The sequence below is a fragment of the Jaculus jaculus genome, chromosome 13 (genome assembly GCF_020740685.1).
Source record: "Jaculus jaculus isolate mJacJac1 chromosome 13, mJacJac1.mat.Y.cur, whole genome shotgun sequence".
Taxonomy (NCBI): domain Eukaryota; kingdom Metazoa; phylum Chordata; class Mammalia; order Rodentia; family Dipodidae; genus Jaculus; species Jaculus jaculus.
Window position 1 is genome coordinate 22,592,234 of NC_059114.1, and position 26,826 is coordinate 22,619,059.

Below are 26,826 nucleotides of genomic sequence, written 5' to 3' on the forward strand. Positions count from 1 at the left end.
CTCAGCAAGAACATCCTTCTATCCCATCCACAGTCTCTGACACACATCCTCGGTCTGTTGGAAAGGTCAAGCCACAAGTCTGTCCAAGAACATGATTGTTTTCTGTTCTCTCGTTCACCAGCCCTGAACAACTGGTGTGTGGGCTGCTCCTCGCTGGAGCATACAGTACCTGCCACTGCGCTAATTGGGTGGCTGGAAAGGAAAAAGAATATATGCAGTTTCAAATGGCATGTGAGAAACTGCTTCCAAGCGGGGCGTGGTGGCGCACACCTTTAGTCCCAGCACTCAGGAGGCAGAGATAGGAGGATCGCCGTGAGTTAAAGGCCAGCCTGAGACTACATAGTGAATTTCAGGTCTGCCTGGGCCAGAGTGAGACCCTACCTTGAAAATCCAAAAACCAGACGGGCGTGGTGGCGCACGCCTTTAATCCCAGCACTCAGGAGGCAGAGGCAACCTGAGCTACAGTGAGACCCTACCTCGAAAAACCAACAACAACAAAAAAATTGCCTCCATCTTAGCTAATACTAAAATTAGTACTTGACCCCGACTAGTGGTGTGCATCTATAATGCCCAGGAGGCAGATACAGGAAGAGCACAAGCTCAAAGCCAGCCTAGGCTACATAGTGAGTTCCAATCCAGCCAGGACAGCACAGTGAGACCCTATCTCAAAAAGCTAAAAAAAAGGGCTGGAGAGATGGCTTAGCGGTTAAGTGCTTGCCTGTGAAGCCTAAGGACCCCGGTTCGAGGCTTGATTTCCCAGGATCCAAGTTAGCCAGATGCACAAGGGGCGTACGCATCTGGAGTTCGTTTGCAGTGGCTGGAGGTGCGCCTATTCTCTTTCTCTCTGCCTCTTTCTCTCTCTCTGTCACTCTCAAATAATAAAAAAAATAAAAAGCTAAAACAAGCTGGGTGTGGTGGTGTGTGCCTTTAATCCTATCACTTGGGAGGCAGAAGTAGGTGGATTGCTGTGAGTTCGAGGCCATCCTGAGACTACATAATGAATTCCAGCTCAGCCTGAGCTAGTATGAGACCCTAGTACAGAAAAAAAGGAAAAAACAAAAAAACACCCAAACCACAGAAAAACCAAACAAACAAAATAGTAGAGTGCGGTTGAGGAGATGGCTCAGCAGTTAAAGGCATTTGCTTGCCAAGCCTAGTGGTTCAGGTTCAATTCCCCAGGACCCACATAAAGCCAGATGAAAAATGGCACAGGCATCTGTTATCCAACATTTGACAATGGGAGATGGAGCCAAGCGAATCGAAGCTCTTGGGTCAGTGTGACATTTGTTTTCAGTCTGGCAGTTTGAGACCCTGTCTCAAGGAAGGTTACACCTCAGAGTTGTCCTCTGACCCCCGCCCCATAAATAAAAAGAACTTTTAAACATACTTTTTAAAAAATACGTTTTAAATTTTATTATTTATTTGAGAGAGAAGCAGAGAAAGAGGAGAGAGAGGAAGAATGGGCACACCAGAGCCTCCAGCTACTGTAAACGAACTCCAGACACATGCACCGCAGCCTTGTGCATCAGGCTTACATGGATCTTGGGGAATCGAATCTAGGTTTTGAGGGCAAGTGCCTTAGCCACTAAGGCATCTCCTCAGCCTAGAACTTTTATTTTTTTTAATTATTTTATTTGTGTGCATGTGTGAGAGAGAGATAGAAAGAGGTAGGTAGGTAGGTAGGTAGGTAGGTAGGTAGGTAGATAGATAGATAGATAGAAAGAAAGAAAGAAAGAAAGAAAGAAAGAAAGAAAGAAAGAAAGAAAGAAAGAAAGAACAGGCAGACCAGGGCCTCTGGCCACTTGCAAACAAACTCCAGACACATGCACCACCTTGCACATCTGGTTTACGTGGCTCCTGCGGAACTGAAGCTGGGTCCTTTGGCTTCGCAGGCAAACACCTTAACCACTAAACTCTCTAGCCCAATAAATAGAACTTTAAAAAAAAAAAAGTATTACTTGGTCACAGCTCAATATTGCTTAGGGAACTGGTTTTGTGATACCAGGATGAATTTGAATCTAGCCCCCAAACTTGCTACAGTTTATTAGAATTGTCAGATGGAGGAGAATACGGAGAGGAGAGAGCAAGGATATATCAAGAAGAGTGAGCTGCTGGACATGGTGGCGCACACCTTTAACCCCAGCCCTTGGGAGGCAGAAGTAGGAGGATTGCCATGAGTTCGAGGCCACCCTGAGACTCCATAGTGAATTCCAGGTCAGCCTGGGCTAGAGTGAGACCCTACCTCAAAAAACCAACCCCCCCCAAAAAAAACTGCTGCCATGGCTAGCCTGAATTCCAGTTCCAGGAAAATGTCAGCAGACATCGTGGTCACTCAAACCTCATAAAACAAAGATTCAGAGTCTGCAGAGGAAGCAACACTAAATCAGATCTCTGTAGTCTCAGGCTGGCCTCAAACTCACCGTGATCCTACTTTTACCTCCTGAGATCTGGGATTAAAGGCATACACCACCATGCCCAGTCTAAATCAGATCTCTATCTTGCCCAAGGCTCAGGGAACATCATGGAAGAGGGGGCTGAAGAACTGTAAGAGCCTCAGGGTGGGAGGTGGGAGGGAATAGCCTGAGACACTATCCCCCCATTCCTGCAGAAACTGACTGAGGCTTCTTGGTCTCCACAATGAAGACCAGAAACCCCACCCAAGACCCTCAGCTGGGGGAGACAGGACCTATGTGTGCAACCTTTTTATTAAACAGGTTAATAATTTTAAAAATTACACATATATATATGAAACGGAGATGTTCAGACAATCTAAGTGCTCCTGAAAGTAATTTCCTTTTGGGGTTTTGAAGCAGAGTCTCTAACCCAGTCTGGCCTCCAACTCATGGTCATCTTCTTACTTTAGCCTTATGAATGCTGGGATTAAGGCAAGAGGCACCATACCCAGCAGAAAACAGTATTTTATTTTATTTTGTCTTTTTATTTATTTGAGAGGAAGAGGCAGATAGTGAGGGAGAATGGGCACGTCAGGGCCTCCAGCCATGCAAATGAACTCCACATGCATGCGCCACCTTGTCCATCTGCCTTATATGGGTATTGGGGAATCAAATCTGGGTCCTTAGGCTTTGCAGGAAAGTGGCTTAGTGGCTAACCATCTCTCCAGTCCTTTTGTATCTTTTATTTTTCCCAAGGTAGGGTCTCACTCTAGCCCAGGCTGACCTGGAACTCACCCTGTAGCTCTAGGTTGGCCTCGAACTCACAGCCTTCCCAGGGCTGGTATTAAAGGTGTGCACCACCACACCTGGCTTCAAAAAGAAGTATTTTGAGACCCTGCCTCCTGTGCAGCTTTGGTGTGTGTAGTGTGTGTGCAGACGATGTCCCCTGTGCACAGGAATGCAGAGGCTGGAGATTGCTGGGTGTCTTCTGACACTCTTCCCTATTGTTTCCCAGAGATGGGGAGTCTCACATCTGACCAGTGAGCCCCACTAATTCTTTCTCCACCACCTCCAAAGAACTGGGGTAATAATTGTGCACGACCATTCTCTCTCTCTCTCTATCTGCCTCTTTGTCTCTCTGTCACTTTCAAATAAATGAAAATAAACAAACAAAAATTTTAAAAAAAGGGCTGGAGAGGTGGCTTAGTGGTTAAGTGCTTGCCTGTGGAGCCTAAGGACCCCGGTTCAAGGCTTGATTCCCCAGGACCCACGTTAGCCAGATGCACAAGGGGGCACACGTGTCTGGGGTTCGTTTGCAGTGGCTGGAAGCCCTGGCGTGCCCATTCTCTCTCTCTCTCTCTATCTGCCTCTTTGTCTCTCTGTCACTTTCAAATAAATGAAAATAAACAAAAAAAAATTTTTTTAAAAATTGTGCATGGCAACACTCAGCTCTTTACCTGTGTTATTCTGGAGAATCAATTTTTTAAAAAAAATTAAGACTATTATTTATTTATTATTTTATCTCTTTTTTTTGTTTTGTTTTTTGAGGTAGGATTTCACTCTAGCCCAGGCTGACCTGGAATTCACTATGGAGTTTCAGGGTGGCCTCCTACCTCTGCCTCCTGAGTGCTGGGATTAAAAGGCGTGTGCCACCATGACCGGCTTTTTGTTTTTATACACAGTTTATTAATTTATTTGAGAGAGAGAGGAGGCAGGAAGAGAACGCACGGGTGCGCCAGGGCCTCCAGCCACTGCAAATGAACTCCAAACGCATGCATCTCTTGTGCAACGGACTTACATGGGTCATGGAGAATTGAACCGGGATCCTTTGGCTTTGCAGGCAAACGCCTTAATTGCTAAGCCATCCCTCCAGCCCAGGCCTAATTCTTATACAGGTGCTTTTATCACTGAGCCATTTCTCAGCTCCTCGAAGTTTTTTTTTTTTTTTTTTTTAATTATTTAACACTGGGTCTCACTCTAGCCTAGGCTGACTCAGAACTCATTCTGAAGCCCCAGCTAGACTTGAACTCACAGAGATTCTCCTACCTTTCTTGGCCTCCAAAGTATTGGGATTATAGGTGTGAGCCACCACGCTGGGCCCGCCAAAGCTTTCTGTTGTTTTGTTGTGAGGTAGGGTTTCACTCCAGTCCCAGGCTGGCCTCAAACTCAGCAATCCTCCTCCTCCTGCCACTTGAGTGTTGGGACTAAAGGTGTGTGCCCCCACGCCTGGCTTCACTGGTGCCTGGACCGTTTCCCTAATGTAATTGAGTCCCTTTCTATTGTCACTTGTTTCTAATTTAAGAGAGAACCTAGGGCTGGGGAGATTGTTCCGTGGTTAAGGCTGCTTGTTTACAAAGCTCGACTGTCCAGATTCAATGTCCCAGTACCCATTTAAGGCCAGATGCACAAAGCAGTGGTGTGTCTGGGGTCGTGTCTGCAATGGCAGGAGGCCCTGGCATGCTCATACTCACTCTCAAAGAAAAAAAAAATTTTTTTTTTTCTTTTTTTCGAGGTAGAGTCTCACTCTGGTCCAGGCTGACCTGGAATTAACTCTGTCATCTCAGGGTGGCCTTGAACTCATGGCAATCCTCCTACCTCTGCCTCCCGAGTGCTGCTGGGATTAAAGGCATGCGCCACCACGCCCGGCGAAAAACAATTTTTAATATACTTTTTTTAAAAAGGAGCTGGGCGTGGTAGTGCACGCCTTTAATCCCAGCACTCAGGAGGCAGAGGTAAGAGGATTGTGGAGAGTTCGAGGCCACCCTGAGAATACAGAGTAAACTCCAGGTCAGCCTGGGCTAGTGTGAGACCCTACTTCGAAACCCCACTGCCCCCCACAAAAAAATAATTGAGAAAGAAAAGAAAAAGGGACTGGAGAGATTGCTCATGAGTTAAGGCACTTGTCTGCATAGCCTAATGACCCACACTTGATTCCCTAGTAACCATGTCAAGCTAGATGCATGAAGGGGCACATGTGTCTGGAGTCTGTCAGCAGTGGCTGAGGACCTGGCTTTTCTCTGCTTGCAAACAAAATTTTAAAAAGAACCTAGCTGTTTATTGCATGCTGGGTGTATGTGGCCATGGGTAGTTCTGGTGGGCTAATCCTGTCAGACAAACGTTTTACTTTCTAGGGGAGTGGGCAAGGGCTTGTGGGAGGCGGTTGTCATTGACTAGTCCAGGGTACATCTGATTCACAGAACTGAACAAAGTTCAGTTCAGAATTAAAAATCTTCAGGCCAGGTTGAAGAGATGGAAGTGGTTAAGGTGCTTGCCCTACGAAGCCCAACAACCTGGGTTCAATTCCCCAATACCCATCTAAGGCTAGATGCACAGAGTGGCACATTCATCTGGAGTTAGTTTGCTGTGGCTACAGGTCCTGGCGCTTCCATGTGTGTACCCTCAACTTGCACATAAATAAATAAAAATAGTTTTCAAAAGTATCTTGAGGTTGGGGAGATGATTCAGCAGTTAAAGGTGCTTCTTAAAATCTGTTGGTTTAGGTTCAATTCCCAGTACCCATGTAATCCTGGATGCAAAGCAGTGCATGCTTGGCACACATGTGCCCCTACAAGCAAGTATAAACATTTTAGTCTGCTTGCATGAACATGGTATGTCTGGGTGTGGGCACACACATCCCATAGCCCAAGGTGCGGATCAAAGGACAACCTTAGGTGACAATACACCTCCCACCATGTTGGAGGTGGCGTCCTTTCTTAGTCACTGGCCCATGAACGTCTACCTCCCACTTTGCACCACCTAGTGGGATTAGTGAGTCTCAAGACCCCAACTGATGGGTTCCAACTATATCACACACTACTTAAACACCTATGGAGGTTCACTTGTCTTGCTTTTTATCTTATAATGAAGCCATTATCTTGAGACCAGGAATACTATTTGGAAAAAAAAAGTAAAACACAGCCGAGGTAGCTCATGCCTTTATTCTCAGCACTGAGTGGGGAGGCCCGCCAGGCTTAGACTGAATTCCAGATCAGACTGAGCGAGAGTGAGACTCTGCCTCAAAACAAAAACAAAAAAAGGAAAAAAAAAGGGGGGGGGGAAGGGTTGCTATGGAACTAGACTTAGCGTTCTTCTTAAACTACAGCTGGAGGTCGACGTGGTGCCTCCTGCCTTTAATCTCAGCGCTAGGGAGGCAGAGGTAGGGAGATCGCCAAGAGTTCAAGGCCACCCTGAGAATACATAGTGAATTCCAGGTCAGTATGGGCTAGAGTGAGTCCCTAACTTAAAAAACAAAACAACAACAACAACAAAAAAGCCCAACACACACACACACACACACACAAAAACAAAAATGGCTGGAGATGGCTTAGCAGTTTAAGCACTTGCCCGTGAAGCCTAAGGACCCTGGTTCGAGGCTTGATTCCCCAGGACCCACGTTAGCCAGATGCACAAGGGGGCACACATGTCTGGAGTTTGTTTGCAGTGGCTGGAAGCCCTGGGTGTGCCAATTCTCTCTCTCAATCTCTGTCTCTCTCAAATAAATAAATAAAAATGAACAAAAAAAAATTTAAAAATGCAGATGGCATATAAACATCTAAAAAAGGGGGGTGGGGGAGGGGGAACCCTTCTATACTTTTAGTGGAAATGAAATCTGGTCCAGCCATTGCAGAAATCAGTGTGGAGGCTGCTGAGACAGCTAAAAGTAGACCCACCATATGACCCAGCTATAGCACTCCTAAGCATAGGTGTATATCCTAAGGACTCGTCTCACTACCTCAGAGATACGTGCTCAGCCATGTTTACTGCTGCTCTACTCACAATAACTGGGAAATGGAACCAGCCTAGACGTCCCTCAACTGATGAGTGGATGATGAAGATGTGGCACATTTACACAGTGGAGTTCTACTCAGCGGTAAGGAAAAATGAAATTATGAAATCTGCAGGAAAATGGATGGATCTGGAAAGGATTATACTAAGTGAGGTAACCCAGGCCCAGAAAACCAAACGTTGCGTGTTCTCTCTCATATGTGGATCCTAGCTACAAATGTTTGAATTTATCTGAGTTAGAATAAAACTCAGTAGCAGAATCCTAATGGCCTAAGTGAGGTCAGGGGAAGATATTTAAAGGAAGGGTGAGGGGAGAATTAGTTAAAATCTAAAAGGGTATGAATAAGTCATACAGACAACTACTTTTTTGGACAATGGCACACCTAGATGCCAAAGATTGTTAATAGAAAATTTTCAGTCCCAGGGATGGGATACCTTCCAGTGAGTTATTAGCCAGGGAGGTCCCTGATGCCCCAAACCATTACAAGTCACTACTGGAGCTCTAGGTTTCCCACCAGGAATAGATAGTAAGACCCTACTGCTGAAGATTCCACATGCTTGGGCTGAAAGATCACTGACAAATACTGGTGGAGCTGAGCTGAGAAGCCTCCTCAGTGTAGACCAGCTGACAGGAAGCTGGAAAAAGCTACGCTGCATGCAGTTCCATGGGAAAGACAGAAATCACCAGTGGAGGTACAGTGGACACTGCAAGCCTTAAATTTGGCCAGGCAGGCCAAACGAGCCAATGGGTGCAATAGTGTCATGTCTTTCAATTTGCTACGTTCAAGTGAACCTAGATAGATTCCACCTCCCCCAGAGCAGGGCAGGACAGCTCAGCCTCAACCCCTTCACTTAAACTCAGCCACTTCCAAGTCAGAAATCAAAGCCAAGCCCCTTCGGAGGCGCCTGTGGAGAGTGTGTGGAGACAAATGCCAGCAAACAGTGCGGTTTCCAGAGCGTTTATTCATGGGCGTCCATCAGTTCTCCCGTGTGCACTGCCGTGCTGACAAAAGGACACGGAGAAGATTTAACAAGTTCATCATTTAATAAGTCTCAATTCATTCACCACATGGTATTGTACACGGTCATCTGTTGAAACAGATTTCTTTTTTTTTTTTAAACAGATCTTAGTTTAAAAAAAGTCATAGATACTGTGAGTTCTGTATAAACTGGTGGACAGCAAGTTAGTTCCTTTGTTTTGATTTATAAGCCTCAACTTCACCGCAGAATACAGAATGTAGGCCAAAGAAAGCATAATCAGTCACTCGTATAGAACAGTATTGTTTCTATAATTTGAAGCTTTCTGAATGGACGGGTTCAGGCCTGATCCAACTGTAAAAAGATTACTTAATGAATAGACTATATGGAAATTGTATAAAATATTAACTTTCAACATTAACAGCTTCAAGAGCACTACATTACTAATTGCTACTCAAAATAAAAAACCTGCTTTTGAGTCCCTAAGGTGGCCTGAGTACATAACCATGCCACCCTGCACTTAAGGGGGTGTCAATATTCCAACGGAAACTTTGGCTTTAGGAAAGAGTCACAAACATTTAAGAGAATGGCTTTAATCGTCATTTTAAGTATATGGGAGGCAGGAAAAGTGCTTAATTAAATATACAACCATAGCGGTGATGCTGCAGGGTGAAGTTACTCCTGCTCTCAGAGCAGTAAAGACTTGTTTGTACATGATAAGACAGTGAGAGGAAAAGCAATCCCTTTGAAACAAAACTTGAAAGTAAAAACAATGTTCACAGTGGTCTGTATTAACAGTGTGCATTTAAGACAAGAACATGTACACATCTGAGCACCCTAGGGCTCTCTCTAGATCCTCAAGGAAACGAGCATTTACACAGTCATGATTTGTACTAAGTTAAAAAAAGATCATTTGTACATGCCCTCTCAGACAGTCTCCGTGTCCTGGGGTATGCAGCTTAACACCATCATTAAAATTGTCTACAAAAATAATAGGAAATTAAAAAACGAAAACATTCTTGGGAGCATCTTTCACTTACTGTTATAAGCAGCAAATGCCATTCGTGAAATCAACACTGAGGGAGGGCCCCACAAACACAGGTCTATCTGGGCAGGCTGACCAGTACACATTACAGTTTTTAAAATGAAGGCTATATATATATACTCTATGTTACAAGTCCCAGCTACAAGTGTCACATGACATTTATTTCTTTGCTTGCTTTGTGACCATACCCCTTGGAGGTGTGACGGGTCTTGTGGCATTGGGCTTCTTTTTCTCTGCAGGCTTTAAAATCTAAAAAGATGAAGATAGCACATACTTTAGGAATACTCAAATCACAATCTTGAGGCTTTACATTTAAATCTTTTGTTCAGAAAGGCTTCTTGTTGCTTAAACTCCCCCTAAACTTGGAGGCCCCACTCTAGTATGTAAACACTAAGCTAGTAGAGCATTTTGGTACGAAGCACAATGAAAGTGTAGTGGTACATGCCTTAATCCCAGTACTTGAGAGGTAGGAGGATTGCCATGAGTTAGAGGCCAACCTGGGCTGTAGTCAGACCCTGCTTCAGAAAATTTGAGGGGTGGGAAGAAAGAGGGAAAAGCAGGGAGGCAGGCACAGATAGACACACACAGACATTGTGATATACAGACTGGATAAAAATCCCGAGAGTAACTAGCTACCCCTTTTGACACTGTGTGTGTTTGTGTCCTCAAATCACTAAGCATCCACGTGCCGTCTCTGGGAGCTGCTGCAAATTCTCCCTGAGAATGGTTTTAATTCATTTGGCTAATGACTGCCGAGAGTTCAGTAGCTGTATTTATGATCAAGTAAGCTTGACATCGGTCAACTTTATAAGCAAATGAAAGGTGGAGGCATAAACATTCCTTTTGTGCCAACTGAAGGTCAAATGATGTCATACATAGCACGTTAACAAAAGGCTCCAAGGCTTAGTGTTTGAGGCACTTGCCCGCAAAGACCAAGGACCCATGTTGTTTTTTATTTTTTTCCCTGAGGTAGGATCTTATTACAGCCCAGGCTGACCTGGAATTCACTATGGAGTCTCAGGGTGGCCTCGAACACACAGAAACCCTCCTACCTCTGCCTCCTGAGTGCTGGGATTAAAGGTGTGCACCACCACACCTGGCTCTGTGTGTGTTTTTTGAATATTTACTTATTTGAGAAACAGAAAGAGGCAGATAAAGAGAATGGGCATGCCAGGGCCTCTAGCCACTGCAAATAAACTCCAGACCCATACGCCCCCTTGTGCATCTGCATCCTGGGGAATCGACCTGAGGTCCTCAGGCTTCACTAAGCCATTTCCCTAGCACAGGACCCAGGTTTGATTCCCCAATACCCACATAATCCAGATGCACATGGTGATGCATGTGCCTGGAGTTCATTTGCAGTGGCTAGAGGTCCTGGCACACCTATTCTCAAATAAATAAATAAATTTAACAACAAAAATTGCTCCAGGGGGCTGGAGAGATGGCTTAGCAGTTAAGGCACTTGCCTGCAAGGCCAAAGAAACCAGGTTGGATTCTCCAGTACCCATGTAACCAGACAGATGCACAAGGTGGCACATGTGTCTGGAGTTTGTTTGTAGTGGTTAGGGGCCAGGGCATGGCCATCCTCTTTCTCTCATATTAAAAAAAACAAATAATTCTTTTTTAGGCTAGGCATGGTGGCGCATGCCTTTAATCCCAGCACTTGGGAGGCAGAGATAGGAGGACTGTTGTGTGTTTGAAGCCACCCTGAGACTACATAGTGAATTCCAGGTCAGCCCCCCGCCAGAGTGAGACCCTACTTTGAAAAGCAAAACAAAAAAAAAAAGTTTTTTAAAGGCTCCACATAAGTTGAAGAGGAAGCTGAACTAAGCTATCGCACAGCACAACAGGCACAGGGTGGGGATGGCATCTTAGCTTGACAATCCAGACAGCATGCTCACAGATTTATAGTGAAAACTAAAGAAACCAAAGCACGAGGAGGTTACATATTGTTTTGTTTCTACCTACTGCTACTACACTTAAGGGACCAATGAAAAGAGAAGAGAGTTGGAAAGAAGGGATTCAGGGGAGGGAAGATTTGGATTGGGGGAAAAGGGAGGGTGTTATGATCATGCTATATTTTCTGTATGGAAGTTGTCAATAAAAGTTAAAAATAGGATCAAACATTACCCGTAGGACAAACACGGGCTCTGGGAAAGCTCAAGTTTAGACTACTCAATAAAAATGGACAGTAGCAATGACCTTCTAAGCCAGCAACTTGCGAGCTAAGGGAGGAAGCAGCGGGGGCAGCAGGCTCTACCTGAAAGGAGCACATCAGCGTCTCATCCACACTCATCATGGCGCCTGCATTGTCAAACTCTCCACAATAATTGGGTGCAGAAAACAGAGTGACCAACTGCCTTTTTGCAAAAAATTCATATCCATCTTCAACCACCTTGGGGAGACAATTATTTTCAGTGTAAGTAGATGTAACTTTAGGTAAAACATATCTTTAGTTTCCCACTGAGCCTGATATCCTGTAGCTTATTCCAGAGACACTTTGTATAAATAAGCAATACCTACCCACCAAAATCAACAAGGAGAACCTGTGCTCACACACATGCTCGAAAGTGTACATGTAAAATTCAAAATCAATACCTGATGGGCTCTACATATAAGATCCAAATCATGCTTATGGAGAAATTTTGCAACCACTTCTGCACCAAATGTGAAGGACACTCCTCTGTCATTTTCACCCCAGCCTAAGACATCTTTATCGGGGTCAGACCACAAAAGATCACAAAGAAGACCTTGATCTGGTACATCAGTAGGTCGCATAATTCGCCGAATCTGCTCCATAGATTGAAGATCTGGTGATAAACCTATTAAAGGGGGGAAAAGGAAGGATTATTAAGATATTACTGGAGTCAGGCATGGTGGTATATGCCTTTAATCCTAGCACTTGGAAATAAAGAGGTAGGAAGAGGCCAGCCTGGGACTACAGAGTGAATTCCAGATCAACCTAGGCTAGTATGAGACCCTACTTTGAAAAAACAAAACAAAACAAAATGTTATTGGGCTGGAGAGATGGCTCAACTGTTAAGTTGCTTGCTTGCTAAGCCCGATGGTATAGGTTCAATTCCCCAGTACCCATGTACCATGTAAAGGCAGATGCATAAAGTGGCACATGCATTTGGAGTTTGTCTGCAGTGGTAAGAGGCCCAGGAGCAAGGATTGCCCTAAACTCAAGGCTAACCTGGACTACAGAGTAAATTCTAGGTCAGTCTGGGATAGAGCGAGTCCCTACCTCAAGGAAGGAAAAAAAACAAAAACAAAAGAAAGAACAAAAACAAAATCAGGGCTGGAGAAATGGCTTAGCAGTTAAGGCGCATGGCTATGAAGCCTAAGTACCCAGGTTCGATTCTCCAGGTCCCACGCAAGCCAGATGCACATGGTGGTGCAAACATGTGGAGTTCGTTTGCAGTGGCTCGAGGCCCTGGTGCACACCCTATTCTCTCTCTCTCTCTGGCTCCAATAAATTAAATAAAATAAACAGAAATCAAAGATACGTCCAGTATGGTGGCAGACACCTTTAATCCCATCCTTTGGAAGGATCGAGTTCAAGGCCATTCTGCAACTATATAGTGAATTCCAGGTCAGCCTGATCTAGAGTGAAACCCTACCTCAAAACAAAAAATAATCAAAGATGTTACCATTTTTAATAGTTTCATCTGTCTATAAACTCATTTTTCTGAAACCAAGCTTAAATTAAACCTATGGATGTTTTACTTACTTAATTTTGGTTATAAAAACAGCAAACAAACAAACAACAACAAAAACCCCCCACAAACCCCTAGTAAACAGGCACTGGAATTTACTGATTTCCAGGGCATAGTATGTCTGGTAATACAGAGACAGCACATAAAGCCTTAACACCAGACTCTAGCAACTCCTTGCCTTCTTGCCTCTCTGGCTAAGGACAGTGAGGAGCAATGGACAGCCACTGATTAATTGCTGGATACAGAAGACAGACGTTCAGATGCAGAGCAAGAACCTTTTGCTGTCCAGAGACCGTAAGTTCTATGTGACCAACAATCATGTGGTCTACTCTCACTTGAGTTAAAAATCTCATCATTAACAGTACCCCGAGCTATGTAGTACAGGAGTGCGTATGTCAATATCCTGTATTTCATGGGTGCTCAATTTCTGGCCAAAAAATATTAGTAATTAACAAACCCTCCCGTAAACAAGCAAACAAAACCTTACTACAGAAAAAAGTCAAACAGCTTCCAGAACCCATGTCAGATAGGTCAGGGAGATCAGATCAAGGGGAGATATATATTCACACTTTCCCAGATCCTAAGACTTGTGGCTCCATCTATTCACTGTAGCTTATTTACTATATAAAATATTTTATGTTCTATATTCAAACAATTAACAGATTCTAGCCAAATACTTCTGTCATTTTGCACACTGAACATAAAAACAAGGATGGGGGCGGGGAGGGTTAAAGCTCAGCTGGAGAGCTTGCCCAGCAGAGCTCCACCCCCGGCACAGTATAAATCGGTATGGTGGCAGATGCCGATGGCCCCAACACTCAGGGGGAAGATACATCAGAAACTCAAGGTCATCCTTGATTACATCAAGGCCAGAACTACAGGAAAAACAGCGAACACCACACACAACCTTCACAAAACCAAAACCAAGCCACACAAATAAAGGAGAATAATTGGACAGAAGAGATGATCTTCAGTGCAACCTCTAAATGTCAGCTCCGCCTTTTAGAAGGGTCAAAACCTATCTGTATTGACAATCAGCCTGCATACCTCCATGACAGCAGAATATCTTCTCATCCACGATGGCTGCTATCGGTAAACAGTTAAAACAGTCTGTGAATGTTTTCCATAGTTTAATGTTGTATCTTCTTTTACCTGTGAACATTTAGAACAGTTAAAGAAACAGCCCCATTCTCTCAGGACAGTTTCCTTCAAAGCAAGGTTCAAGTAAGTGAAACTGTTTTATTAAAATCTGCTGGAAGGGCTGGAGAGATGGTTTAGCGGTTAAGGCATTTGCCTGCAAAGCCTAAGGACCTAGGCTTGATTCTCCAGGACCCATGCAAAGACAGATGCACAAGGTGGTACATGCATCTAAAGTTCATTTGCAGTGGCTAGAGGCCCTGGCACACCCATTCTTTATCTGCCTCTTTCTCTCTCAGATAAATAAATATTTTTAAAATATTTGCTGGAAGTACCTTACAAGGGTTGGATATATAGGCATATAAATATCTACATGTGGGCTGGAGAGATGGCTTAGTGGTTGAGGCATTTGCCTGTGAAGCCTAAGGACCCAGGTTCGATTCCCTGGTACCTGGGTAAGCCAGATGCACATGCATCTGGTGCTTGTTTGCAGTGGCTAGAGGCTTTGTGGTGCCCATTCTCTTTAACTGCTTCTCTCAAATAAAAACAAATTTAAAAATATATATAAAAATGTTAAAAAATATTATAATCAACAGTTTAATACTTTTAACTTGCCCGCTGCTATCATCCTTTCAACACATCCTATTTTTCTATTAATGGCCTACTAACTCCCACCCTGCTTTTGCAGGAAGCCCATAAACTCCATGGGAATGAACTGCTATGATAGGCACACACCCTTAGAACCCTCCCAGGGAACTGAGGCTACATATACTCTCACTAGCATGTGGCCACATGTGCTGGCATCTGAGAGTGACTGTGACAGAAGTAATCACTGATTCTATGTGTAAAATGTTTTGAGTTCAAACAAAACCAGTTATGAACTTTGGCAAGTATAAAATCCTCTTAATTTGCAGAGAACATCCAATGTTAGGGGTCTTTTCCTCCTAGACACACTAAGAAGCCCTGTCCTGAGTCTCTCCTTCCTCACCCAGAGGATGGAAGGTCTAAAGGTGTAGTCCAGTGTGCACCGCTTCTTGTAGAGCTACAGGAGACCAAAGTTTTATTTATTTTTTTGAGTTGGTTTTACATAGCCCAAGCTGTTGGCCTTGAACTTGTGATTCTCCTGTGACTCCCAGTGCTGGGATTCTGGCACATGATACCAGACCCATGTCTTTTTTCTTTTGTTTTTTTGAGGTAGGGTCTCACTCTGGCCCAGGCTAACCTGGAATTCACTCTAGTCTCAGGGTGACCTTGAACTCTCAGTGATCCTCCTAGCTCTGCCTCCAGAATACTGAGGTTAAAGGATCACACCCAATTTTTAAAACAGATCCTACAGAATGAAACAGCATGTATCTCAAAACACAATTTGAACAGGCTTTTAGAATTATGTTATTTGTGCATACTGTAGAGTAATGACCTTCAAGGAACCACGAATCACCATACTTCTGCTCTGATCACAAAGAATTCAGGGCAACATTTTTTTCTACCTTTAGAAGTGAAGATAAAAACAAGTTAATAAGGACTGGACAGATGGCTTAATGGTTAAGGTGCTTGCCTGCAAAGCCAAAGGACACAGGTTCAATTCCCCAGGACCCATTTAAGTCAGATGCACATGGTGGAGCATGCATCTATAGTCCATTTGCACTAGCTGGAGGCCCTGGTGCACCCACTCTCTATCTCCTCTCTCTCTCCTTGTTTGCAAATTAAAAAAAATTTTTTTTAAGTTAATAAAGTCAGAGTGTGAGATTCTGAACTCTCCAAAGACCTCAGAAGTCCCTTCACCCAGGTCAACTCTTCCTTAGGGCATAGCACTTACATTCGTCGTAAAATCCATAAATTCTATTGATGCTGGCACACTCGTGGTTCCCTCTGAGAAGGAAAAAGTTCTCAGGATATTTGATTTTGTAGGCCAGTAAGAGGCAGATAGTCTCCAATGACTGCTTCCCCCTGTCCACATAGTCCCCGAGAAACAGATAGTTGCTTTCTGGCGGGAAGCCACCATATTCAAACAGTCGAAGCAAATCATAGTATTGTCCGTGGATGTCACCTGGAGATAAGAACTTGATCACACAGTGTCACTGGACTTAAGGCTCAACTTACAAACAAAGCTCTGGAAAGACCCCTCTTTAAACATTCACTGCATAGTGGCAATGACTTTTAATGAGCTGAATCTGAAAGCTAGTAATTCCCAATCTTGTACCATATTTAGTTCAACTGACCACAATAAAAATATTAGACATATGAATATAACCAGAACCCCACAGAAAACTCAAGAAAGAACTTATTTTGTGAGTGGGATTTTATGTCTCAGTATACCTTCTTGCTCAGTAACATCGTTTCCTTTCAGGCCTGCTAACCACCATCAGATTGCAGGCAGCTTGCTCTCAGCCAGGGTCCAAGGTCTTGTGTCAGCAGAGCCTCTGTGCGTCTGTAGAGTCTGCCCTCACACTACAAAGCCCACCCCCCATCACTGCATCCAGTCTTCAAATCTTCCTGCCAGATAAAGCCAGAGCATTTCACTTTCATCCTCTCCCTCTTTCTCGACCCTCTCTCCATGGAATCAGTAAGACAGATCATCATAAGCAATGTTTCTTTAAGCATGAAAGCAGCTGCACACACTCCTCTATGTCAGCCAAAAATTTCCTTAGCTCCCATTCTCAGTTTCATTTTCTCCTCTGTCAAACACATGCGTAATCCTTCCTTGGAGCAATTAAAAAAAAAATCAGGGGGTTGCGGATTGAGCTCAGTGAATGAGTCCTTGCCTAGCAAGGGCAAGGCTCTGGGTTTGGTCCTCAGCACCAAGAGGAAAAAAAACAAACAACTTGAAGCAGGAAACTGAGTCTACTAACTCATTTTATTCTACATCTACTACTGAACCCATATTTTAAGTAGCTCCAGGTTAACAAATACCAATAATTCTGTGGGCTAATGAGGCCACGGATTCTAGTAATCAACATGTAGCCTGCCAAAGATAACCCAATGCCCAAACTTACCACAGATTTTGAGTGGTGCTTCAAGCTCTAGGAGGATAGGTTGACTGAGGAAGATCTCTCGAGACTTTAAGCATAGTCCTCGGATTTCATTCTCCTGTAGCTGGACATTCTTACCTGGCTTCGACCCTCTCACTGCAGGAGAGAACACTTCAATTAGCCCAATAGTTCAAATACAGTATCAGTGCTGGGGATATGACTCGGAAGTTAAGGGCCCTTGCTTGCAAAATCTGCTGGCCCAGGTTCAATTCCCTAGTACCATAAAGCCAGATACACAATGTGGCACATGCATCTGGAGTTCATCTGAAGCACCAAGAGGCCCTGGTGTGCCCATACACACACTCCCTGGGTTAGAGACCCTACCTCGAGAAAACAAAAACAGGGCTGAAGACATGGCTCAGCAGTCAAAGATGCTTGCTTGCAAAGCCTGACATCCCAAGTTTGATTCCTCAATACCCACATAAAGCCAGATGCACAGTGGTGCATGCATATGCTATGGCATGCCTGTTCTCTCTCTCCCTCTCAAATAAAACGTATCTAGCAACATATGTATCACTCAGGTCGGAGAGAAGGCTTAGCAGTTATGGCACTTGCCTGCAAAGCCTAAGGACTCCAGGTTCAATTCTCCAGCACCCAAGTAAAGCAAGATACATAAGATGGCACATGTATCTGGTGTTTGTTTGCAGTGGCTGGAGGCCCTGGTGTATCCATTCACTCTTTCTATCTTTCTTTCTCTCAAATAAATAAGTAAATAAAGATATGTTTTGGTTTTTTGAGGCAGGGTTTCATTCTAGCTCAGGCTGACCTGGAATCTACTATATAGTCTCAAGGTGGCCTATAACTCTTGGCAATCCTCCTACCTCTGCCTCCCAAGGGCTGGGATTAAAGGTGTGTGCCACTACATCTAGCTCATAAATAAATAAAATATTTTAATACACAACTTCATAGAAAGTGTTAAATACTTAGGAAGACACTAGTTTTAGAAAAAGCAGGGTTTAATCAGCTTTCTGGCCAGACTGACTTTCATGAAGTTATAGCAAGCATGGTTTTAACACCAATCTTTAGAACTGACAGGAATTCAAAGATCAAGTTGAATCTTTCCAGACAGGCACATGAATGAGGGTTCGCCATGGTCCTGCCTGTGATGGAAGCTTCCTACTGACTACCAGACTCCTGGTCTCACTCTGTGCCATTTCCAAGGCACACAAGTGGCTTTGCCCACTGGGACAGCTCTAGAAGAATTTTCATGTGCAAAACCAGTGATTTTTCAGCCTGCCACACTACCCAATCTGTCCTCCACACTGCCTATTCTAAAACCATGGTGGTCCAGACGCTTGGAGTCTCCTACCCAGCAGGGTTTGCAAAGGACAAGTATCTAGAAGATCTGACATCTATGTACAAACTACCAACATAGGCTGTGTGTAGTTTCTTGCATACTCTTTGGGCCTGCATTCATGTGTATGTGTGGTTTTTTAAAAATATTTTGTTTAGTTGAGGGGGAGAGAGAGGGGGAGGGAGGGAGGAAGAGAAAATGAATATGAATATATGAATGGGTGTGCCAGGGCCTCTGTCCAGCCACTGCAAACAAACCCCAGACGCATGCACTACCTTTGCATCTGGCTTATGTAGGTAGTGGAAAACTGAACCTGGATCCTTAGGATTCATAGACAAGTGCCTTAACCACTAAGCCATCTCTCCAGCCCCTGCATTCATGTTTACAATCACACTGACACATGCTGAAAGAGGCCCCCAGAAAGAATGCAATGGAAAATCTGCTAGCTCAGCTCAGCTCAGAGAACCAGAAACTCTTAAGTCCCCGTGGTGGACACTCACCTTTCCTCACTGCTTCTCAGCAGGTCAGCAGTAATGGTAATGAAGACACATAATGGCCCATCCTTAAATACAGACTGAACAGCTCTTAACATGTTACAGGATAAAGTGGCCCTGGCCTGCAAGAGCAATCCAGCAGAGGTCCATGCTGATGCATGTGGGCGGCATCATTAGAATCAATGTGCTTTGGTTCTCTGTACAAGACTGATGGTGGGGGATTCCCTGAGTTAAATCTACAGCAAAATACACACCAGACTAGGAGAGAAATTAAAGCCTCATCATTCTACCATTAAACTAGTGAAAAGGGATTTTATTTCAGCAGAACCACAGAATCCAGATTAATTTCATTAAATTTATTCTAGGGGATTTGCTTATATTCAAAATATAAAGTCATTTAGCCTAATAGCTAAGTAACAAATGCTCAACTGGGGCTGGGGAGATGGATCAGTGGTTAAAGATACTCAGTGGCCCAGGTTCAATTCCCCCGTACCCATGTAAAGCCAAAGTGGTATACATGTCTAGAAATTGTATGTAGTGACAAGAGGCTCTGGTGTGCCCATATTCATTCATTCATTCATTCATTCATTCATTCATTCATTCTCTTTCAAATACATAAAAGCTTAACAACAGGATTACAGGACCTTTGTTTTATAAATATCCAGTTAACTGTAAGAATAAAAATTTGAGGCACTTGCTTGCAAAGCCTGGCAGGTGGGATTCAAATCACCAGTACCCACAAAAAGTCATATACAAAAAGTGCCACGTGTTTCTAAAGTTCACTATTTGTTGCAACAGAAGGCCATGACATACTTTTTCTGTCTCAGACACACATACATACATACATAGCACACACATATACTGCCTGTTACTGTTTGCTGAGCACCCTCTCCCATCATGAGCCCCATGTCCAGTTTGAGAAACAGTGCCCTCAATCAGACTATCCCTCAGCCTCAATAGCCTTTGAACACCTGGATTAACTGTCAAAGAGACAAAACTGGATGTAAAACAGTCCCCCCCCCCAAGGTAGGGTCTCACTCTAGCCCAGGCTGACCTGGAAATTATTATGTAGTCGCAAACTGGCCTTGAACTCACAGTGATCCTCCTACCTCTGCCTCCCAAGTGTGCTGGGATTAAAGGCCTGCAATACCATGCCCGCTTTAACAGTATTTTCTTTTTCAATGAAAAGTAAGTACATACAGGAAGAGGGATAAACTTGAAGCACAAAAACGATGAGACAAGACTAGACTGGAAGCCAGAAGTTTCTGATTGGTTTTAGACAGCTTGGGCAAATCACTCTACTCTGGACTCCCAAATATGTAAGGACTAAAGATCACCAGTTCCTTCTGTTTCTGGCTTCTTTTTTTCTTTTTCTTTTGAGCAGAGAATCCTTTAAGCAGTTCACAGAGGCAGTGAGAGGGGAAGAAAGGATATGAAAATGGGTGTGCCAGGGCCTCTGGTCACTACAAATGAGCTCCACAGAGAAATGTGCCACCATGTGCATCTGGCTTATGTGGGTACTGAGGAATTGAACCTGGGTCCTTAGGCTTTACAGGCAAGCACTTTAACTGCTAAGCCATCTCTCCACTCCTCACACAGACCAGGCTGGCTTTTACATGGGCAGGCTGGGTTGGGTGGAAACATATTGAAAGTGGCAATGAGAACAGAGCAGCGATAAAGCTTCCAAGGCAGATGCATACAACAGCACCAGGGCAACAACAAGGTTCTGACACACAGCTGAAAGTCCTGTAGAAATAATGCTGGTAGAAGGACGGCAGGATCCCTGCTTCACTGGCCAGAAAACCCCAATCACCAGTGATCCCCTAAGCCAGAAGCAAACCCGGGCAGACTGCTTATTTGTAGCTAGAACTCCTAAAGCTTCTGGTTTGAGTCCCACACTCACAAAGGAGCCGCCCATCTTTCAGTCTCTGACAAGAGTATCGCAGCAGCACTGGCTTACTTTACAGCGGCACAGAAGGCTTGCCTAGCTGTGTGAACGGAACTGCGACTGCAACAAACCAATGTTGTTACATGCGTTCCCTTGTTAAGGGAGCTCATGATCCTTTAAACTCTATTTTTCTTGACACGAGGCTATTAAAATTTTTGTTTATTTTTATTTATTTGAGAGTGACAGAGAGAGAAAGAAGCAGAAAGAGGGACAATGGGCACACCAAGGCCTCAATCCACTGCAAACAAACTCCAGATGTGTGCGCCCCCTTGTGCATCTGGCTAACATGGGTCCTAGGGAACTGAGCCTCGAACTGAGGTCCTTAGGCTTCACAGGCAAGCGCTTAACCGCTAAGCCATCTCTGCAGCCCGAGGCTCAGTACTGCCCTGTGTCATTCCTTCCCTACCTCAGTGCTGGGGCTCTAGGTGCACAGCACACCACACACCTTCTGTTAACGTTTGTCCTCTGAGGGGAAGAGCTCAGAGAGCACTACTACTACTAAGTACTACTAACTTTAAAAGTTTTACTTGAAATATTTTTACTTATTTTCAAGCAGAGGGAGATAGAAGAGAGATGAATGGGAACGCCTTTTAATCCCAGCACTGAGAAGACAGAGGTAGGAGGACTGTGGTGAGTTTGAGGCCATCCTGAGTTTTGTTGTTTTAAAACAATCCAGTGAGTAAGAAGACCTCAAAAACAACAGTAAATATTTGCAACACTGGATTTTTCTCTCAAGAAAGTTGTTTACAAAACATGTGTGCCACAAAATGATATCAAGAGTCCTTTCTTTGGTTTCTGGGCAGCCACCAGCAAGACTTGGTACTTTCAGACCTTGACCTTCTACCCCACTCCACCCCTACAGCTGAGGGCTCTGAAGATGACACCCCATAGATGGTCATCAGAATGTAGCTGCAAAGTTTCTGTGCTCCCAATAAGGAAGCTTGGTCCCACACCTAAGGTAAGGTCAATTCACTGAAAAATGCTTAACCTTTCCACAGCCTAACAGTCCAGTTCAGTAAAACATCACAGAGGACACAACTTCTGACACCACACTTTATGACCTGCTATTTCCCATGAGCCTTAAAGATACTCAATACTACAGGCATGGTGGCACATGCCTTTAATTCTAGCACTCAGGAAGAAGAGGTAGGAGGATTGCTATGAGCTTGAGGCCTGCCTGAGACTACATAGTGAATTCCAGGCCAGTCTGGACTAGAGAGACCCTACCTCAAAAACAAACGACATAAAAAAAAAAAAAAAGACCTGGAGAGATTGCTTAATAGTTAAGGTGCTTATACGTGAAGCCTAAGGACGCAGTTTCCCCAGTAGACTAGTGCCATAAGCCAGATGCACAAGGTGGCACATGCATCTAATTTGTTTGCAATGGCTGAAGGCCCTGGTGCACCCATTCTCTCACCTCTTCCTCTCCCTCAAATTTAAAAAAAAAAGTGAACACCTTGAATTCCAGCAGAGGGAGGAGGATCTAAGTAAGTTCAAAGCTACCTTGAGATTACATGGTGAATTCCAGGATAGCCTGGGCTACAGTAAAACCTTACTTTGAAAACCCAAAATTGCAAGGGTATGTGGGCAGGTGGGGGGGAAGGAGAGAATGGGTGCACAAAGGCCTTTAGTTGCTGCAAATAAACTTTTCAACTAGCTCTATAGCCTTTAAGCTTGAAAGATTTGGGGGGCAGGTAGGGAAGGCAGAAAGAGACAGACCACAGGTCTTGTTCTCCAGTCTAGTCTGACCTGGAATTTGGGATTTTCCTGCCTTGGCATCCAGTGTTGGGACCATGGGAATGCCCTACCCACACTGGCAAAAGATTAATTATGACATGTAAAAAATCCCAGCAAATTAGGATAACAAATCTTAAAGATCTCCAGGTTCCAGGTGAGCCAGTTGCATAAGGTGGCACATGTATCTGGAGTTCATTTGCAGTGGCTGGAGGCTCTGGAGGCCCCATTCTCTCTATCTGCCACCCCCTAATAAATAAATAAAGCATTAAAAAAAAGATGAACTAATTTTACAATTTAAAATGTCAGCAGATTTTTAGTATTAAAAATAAGAAGGCTGGGAGTGGTGACGCATGCCTTTAATCCCAGCACTTGGGAGGCAGATAGGAGGTTCACTGTAAGTTCGAGGTTAGCCTAAGACTACATAGTGAATTCCATGTCAGCCTGAGCTAGAATGAGACCTACCACCCTTCCTCTCCCCACCAAAAAAACGCCCAAGGCTGGGCATGGTGGCGCACACCTTTAATCCCAGCACTCAGGAGGCAGAGGTAGGAGGATTGTGGTGAGTTCAAGGCCACCCTGAGACTACATAGTGAATTCCAGGTCAGCCTGAGTGAGACCCTACCTCGAAAAACCAAAAGAAAACAAACAAAAACAAAAACCACCCAAGGGCTACAGAGGTGGCTCAGTAGTTAAAGGTGCTTGTTTGCAACGCCTCACAGTCTGGGTTCCATTCTCCAGAACCCATGCAAAGCCGGGTGCATCTGGAGTTCATTCAGTGGCAAGAGGCCCTGGCATGCCCATCCTCATTCTCTCCCCACAAATAAAAATATTAAAACAAACAAAGGTGCAGTGGCACACACCTTTAATTCCAGCACTGGGGAAGCAGAGGTAGGAGGATCACCATGAGTCCAAGGCAAGCTTGGAACTAGAGTGAGACCCTACGTGAGGGGGGGAGAGTAAATAAACAAGGGCTGGGGAGATGATTCAGTGGTTAAAAGCACACAGCCAAGTATAGTGATGCACGCACTTGGGAGGCAGAGGTAGGATTGTGGCGTGTTCAAGGCCACCCTGAGACAACATAGTGAATTCCAGGTCATCCTGGGCTAGAGTAAACCCTACCATGTAAAACCAGAAAAAGAAAAAAAGAAGTGCTTGCTTACACACTCTGCAGGCTTGGGTTCCATCCCCCAGAACCACTTAAAGACAAATGCACAAAATGGCACATGCATCTGGAGTTCATTTCCCAGCAGCATGAGGCCCTAGTATACACAACTCATTCTCTTAGCTCACAAATTAATTTTTTTAATTAAAAAAAACTGGGTAAGTGGAGATACCCCAGATGTTAAACAGCACTGGCCTGCAAAGCCTGCCAGACTAGGTTTCATTCCCCAGTACTCACACAAAACCAGATGCACAAAGTGGCACATGAATGTGGAGTTCATATGCAGCAGCAAGAGGCCTTGGCATTCCCATTCTCCCATTTTCTCTCCCTCTCATAAATACAAAAAAATTTAAAATATTTTATTTTTATTTACTTGATAGAAAGAGGCAGAGAGAGTGGGTGCACTAGTCTGGTCACAGCACACGAATTCCAGATCCAGGTGTTTGCGCCACCATGTACACCTGGTTTATGTGGGTACTGAGGAATCAAACCTGGGTCTTTAGGCTTCCCAGGCAAGCCACTTAACCACTGAGCCATCTCGCCAGCCCACAAAATTCTTTTTTAGCCAGGCACAGTGGCACACATCTTTAATCCCAGCACTCAGGAGGCTGAAGCAGGGTTGCTGTGAGTTTGAGGCCAGCTTGAGGCGAATTCCAGGTCAGACTAGGCTAGAGCAAGGCCCTACCTCGAAAAAACAAACAAAAAAATAAAAAAAAAAAATCACTGGGGTGGTGGTACACACCTCTAAACCCAGCACCTGGAGGCAGAGGTGGAAGGGTCGCTGTGAGTACAAGGCCAGCCTGGGCTAAATGAGTCCCTATATGGAAAACACATGAAACAAAACCTATGGGCTCCAATCTCTTCTGTATTGTCAGAAACAAAGCCACCCTAGTCAAGCCTCACATGTCCCTATACCGATGTGCACGCTGAGAAAATTTAGCAAGTTTCTTCCTTTTTATTTTTCTATGTATGATGGAGGTTTTTGTTGTTGCTTTTTTTTTTTTTTTTTTTTTTGAGGTAGAGTTTTGCTCTAGTCCAGGCTGACTTGGAATTCACTATGTAGTCTCAGGGTGGCCTTGAACTCAAGGTGATCCTCCTATGCCTGCCTCCCGAGTGCTGGGATTAAAGGTGTGCACCACCTCACCCGGCCCCTTTTTAAATTTTCTTTTCAAGGTAGAGTCTCGCTGTAGCCGAGGCTGACCTGCAATTCACTATGTAATCTCAGGCTGGCCTAGAAACTCACAGCAATCCTCCTTATTTTAGCCTCCCAAGTGCTGGGATTAAAGGTGTGCGCCACCACACCTCGCAAAAGTTCCTTTCTTAATGCAAAATATATTTTAATCAGTTTCCCATGTAGCCCAGGCTGGCCTCAAGTCTCCTATGCAGCGAGGGATTACCTTGACCTTCTGATCCACTAGCCTCCTGAGAGTTACGATTATGTGCTTCAGCATGCCTAATTTATGTACTGCTGGAGATGCAACTCTGGACTTCCTGCACGATCTGGGCCACCTCCCTAGCCCAAGCGGGTTTTTAAAGACAAAAGTGCAAAAATGAGAAAAGTGCAGTATTCCTAAAGGTCATTTGCATTTTCTTTTCGTGACTTCAAAAGATCTACTATCAGAACTATTCTACTGTTTCTCCTCTTTGGCTCCATAACTCACAGCAGGTACATCCCAACCATCTCCTAGGAAGACCACACAAAGGCTACTAAAAGCAGTTAAACCTGGCCAGTTCACAGCATCAAGTGCCCAAGTTAAGCAGGGAACATTTGACTGCAGTCTTTCTGGATGGGATGTTAGCATTAGCCCACATGCTCTGGAATGAGGGAGCTGGATTCAGCTTCCCAGTTTAAAATGTGATCCTGTCCCTCTCTCCCACCCCTAGGAATCCACTGTCCAGTCTCTCTGAAGTCTTAAAAAGAGTCAGCCCAAACGAAAGCTTTCCCATTTTAGCCACAGACATCTTCCTTCCTTCCCCCGTTCTGGCTATTCAGACTACCTGGGTTTGAAACCTGACTGATAACAGTGACCTTGGACTAGCGCGCGTTGGCTTCGGTGTCTTAAGTTTCTCCTGCAAAACAGTTTAAAATAACAGCCCCAGCCTAGCAAAGTGGCCCCCGGCGATGCCCAAGCCCGGCGCCGCAGAAGCGTTGCCCATCCTCGGCTACAATAAATAATCCCGTGACCGCCCGGCGCTCTGCACCGAGGCTGGCACCGGGAAGATAACGACACGTCTCCATCCCGGCTCCGGGTGCAGAGGCGCGCTCGGGGGACAACTTGAACGGCTTTGGGGAGTCGGGAGGAGAGAGGGTCTCATCTCTGTCTCTCTCTCTGACATGCCGATGCTGGTCGCCAAGTCCCAGAGAAATGGGTCTCTGGACCCCAGAAACACCTAACCACCACCAGGACGGGGAGGGGTGGTGGCGGGGGAAACAAGGGGACCCCCCCCAAACCCCGTGAGACTCGTACCTCCATCCAACAGCCAGGGAAGAAGGACGGGTGCAGGAAAATGGATCGGGGGGGGGGGTGGGATCCCGAACCCTCTCCCCCCGCCCACCGAAGCCCGCAGGACCGGCGGCGGGAAGGCGCGTCCGCCCCGCCTGAGCGGCGACAAGTTAGGGACCCCCCCCCACCTCCGCGCCGGCCTCCCCCGCGACCCCTTCCTTCTCCCAACCGGCCGGCTCGCAGCTCCCTCCGAACCCCGGGGCTCGCCCGCCGCCCTCACCTTCCAGCAGCCGTTGGATGATGCTGTCGATGTTGAGTTTATCGATATCCGCCATCGCCGTCCCACCGCCGACCCTCCCGCAGCGGCGCCGCCGCCGCCGCCGCCGCCGGCTCGCGCCCGGGACTCACAGCGCCTTCCGCTCCAGAGCACACAGTCGGCGGTTGGCGGTGGCGGTGGCGGTGGCGGCGGCGGTGGCGGTGGTGGCGGCGGCGATGGCAGCAGCCGCGGCGGGTTCCACCCGCCCCCCCGGCCGCCCCGCTCCCGGCTTTCTCCTCCTCCTCCTTCTCCTCCTCCTCCTCCTCCTCCTGCTCTAGCCACGGGAACCACGAGAACAAAATGGCCGCCGACTCGTCAGCCAGCCTCGGGCGGCGCACGGATGCG

General features: G+C 45.3%; 1 protein-coding gene across 1 annotated transcript; it reads right to left on the reverse strand.

Moving 5' to 3' along the window:
• Window positions 1–8,121: 8,121 nt before the first annotated feature.
• Window positions 8,122–26,543, reverse strand: Ppp1cc (protein phosphatase 1 catalytic subunit gamma). Its single transcript, XM_004670971.2, has 8 exons — window positions 26,446–26,543; window positions 17,051–17,182; window positions 15,874–16,104; window positions 13,968–14,072; window positions 11,800–12,023; window positions 11,462–11,596; window positions 9,390–9,450; window positions 8,122–8,510 (listed from the first exon to the last, which is right to left on the reverse strand). Exons 1-8 carry the CDS (start codon window positions 26,498–26,500, stop codon window positions 8,440–8,442), a joined length of 1,014 nt encoding a protein of 337 aa, XP_004671028.1. The 5' UTR covers window positions 26,501–26,543; the 3' UTR covers window positions 8,122–8,439.
• Window positions 26,544–26,826: the final 283 nt, after the last annotated feature.

Bases quoted from the DNA above. Each gene is read 5' to 3' on its own strand.
- Ppp1cc (XM_004670971.2), bottom strand. From the start codon at position 26,500: ATGGCGGATATCGATAAACTCAACATCGACAGCATCATCCAACGGCTG. The intron at 14,073-15,873 runs GTAAGTGCTATG...AAATGTTCACAG, and splicing joins TTATGGATTTTACGACGAAT to GTAAAAGAAGATACAACATT. The intron at 9,451-11,461 runs GTAGAGCCTGCT...TCATCTTTTTAG, and splicing joins CGCTGATGTGCTCCTTTCAG to ATTTTAAAGCCTGCAGAGAA.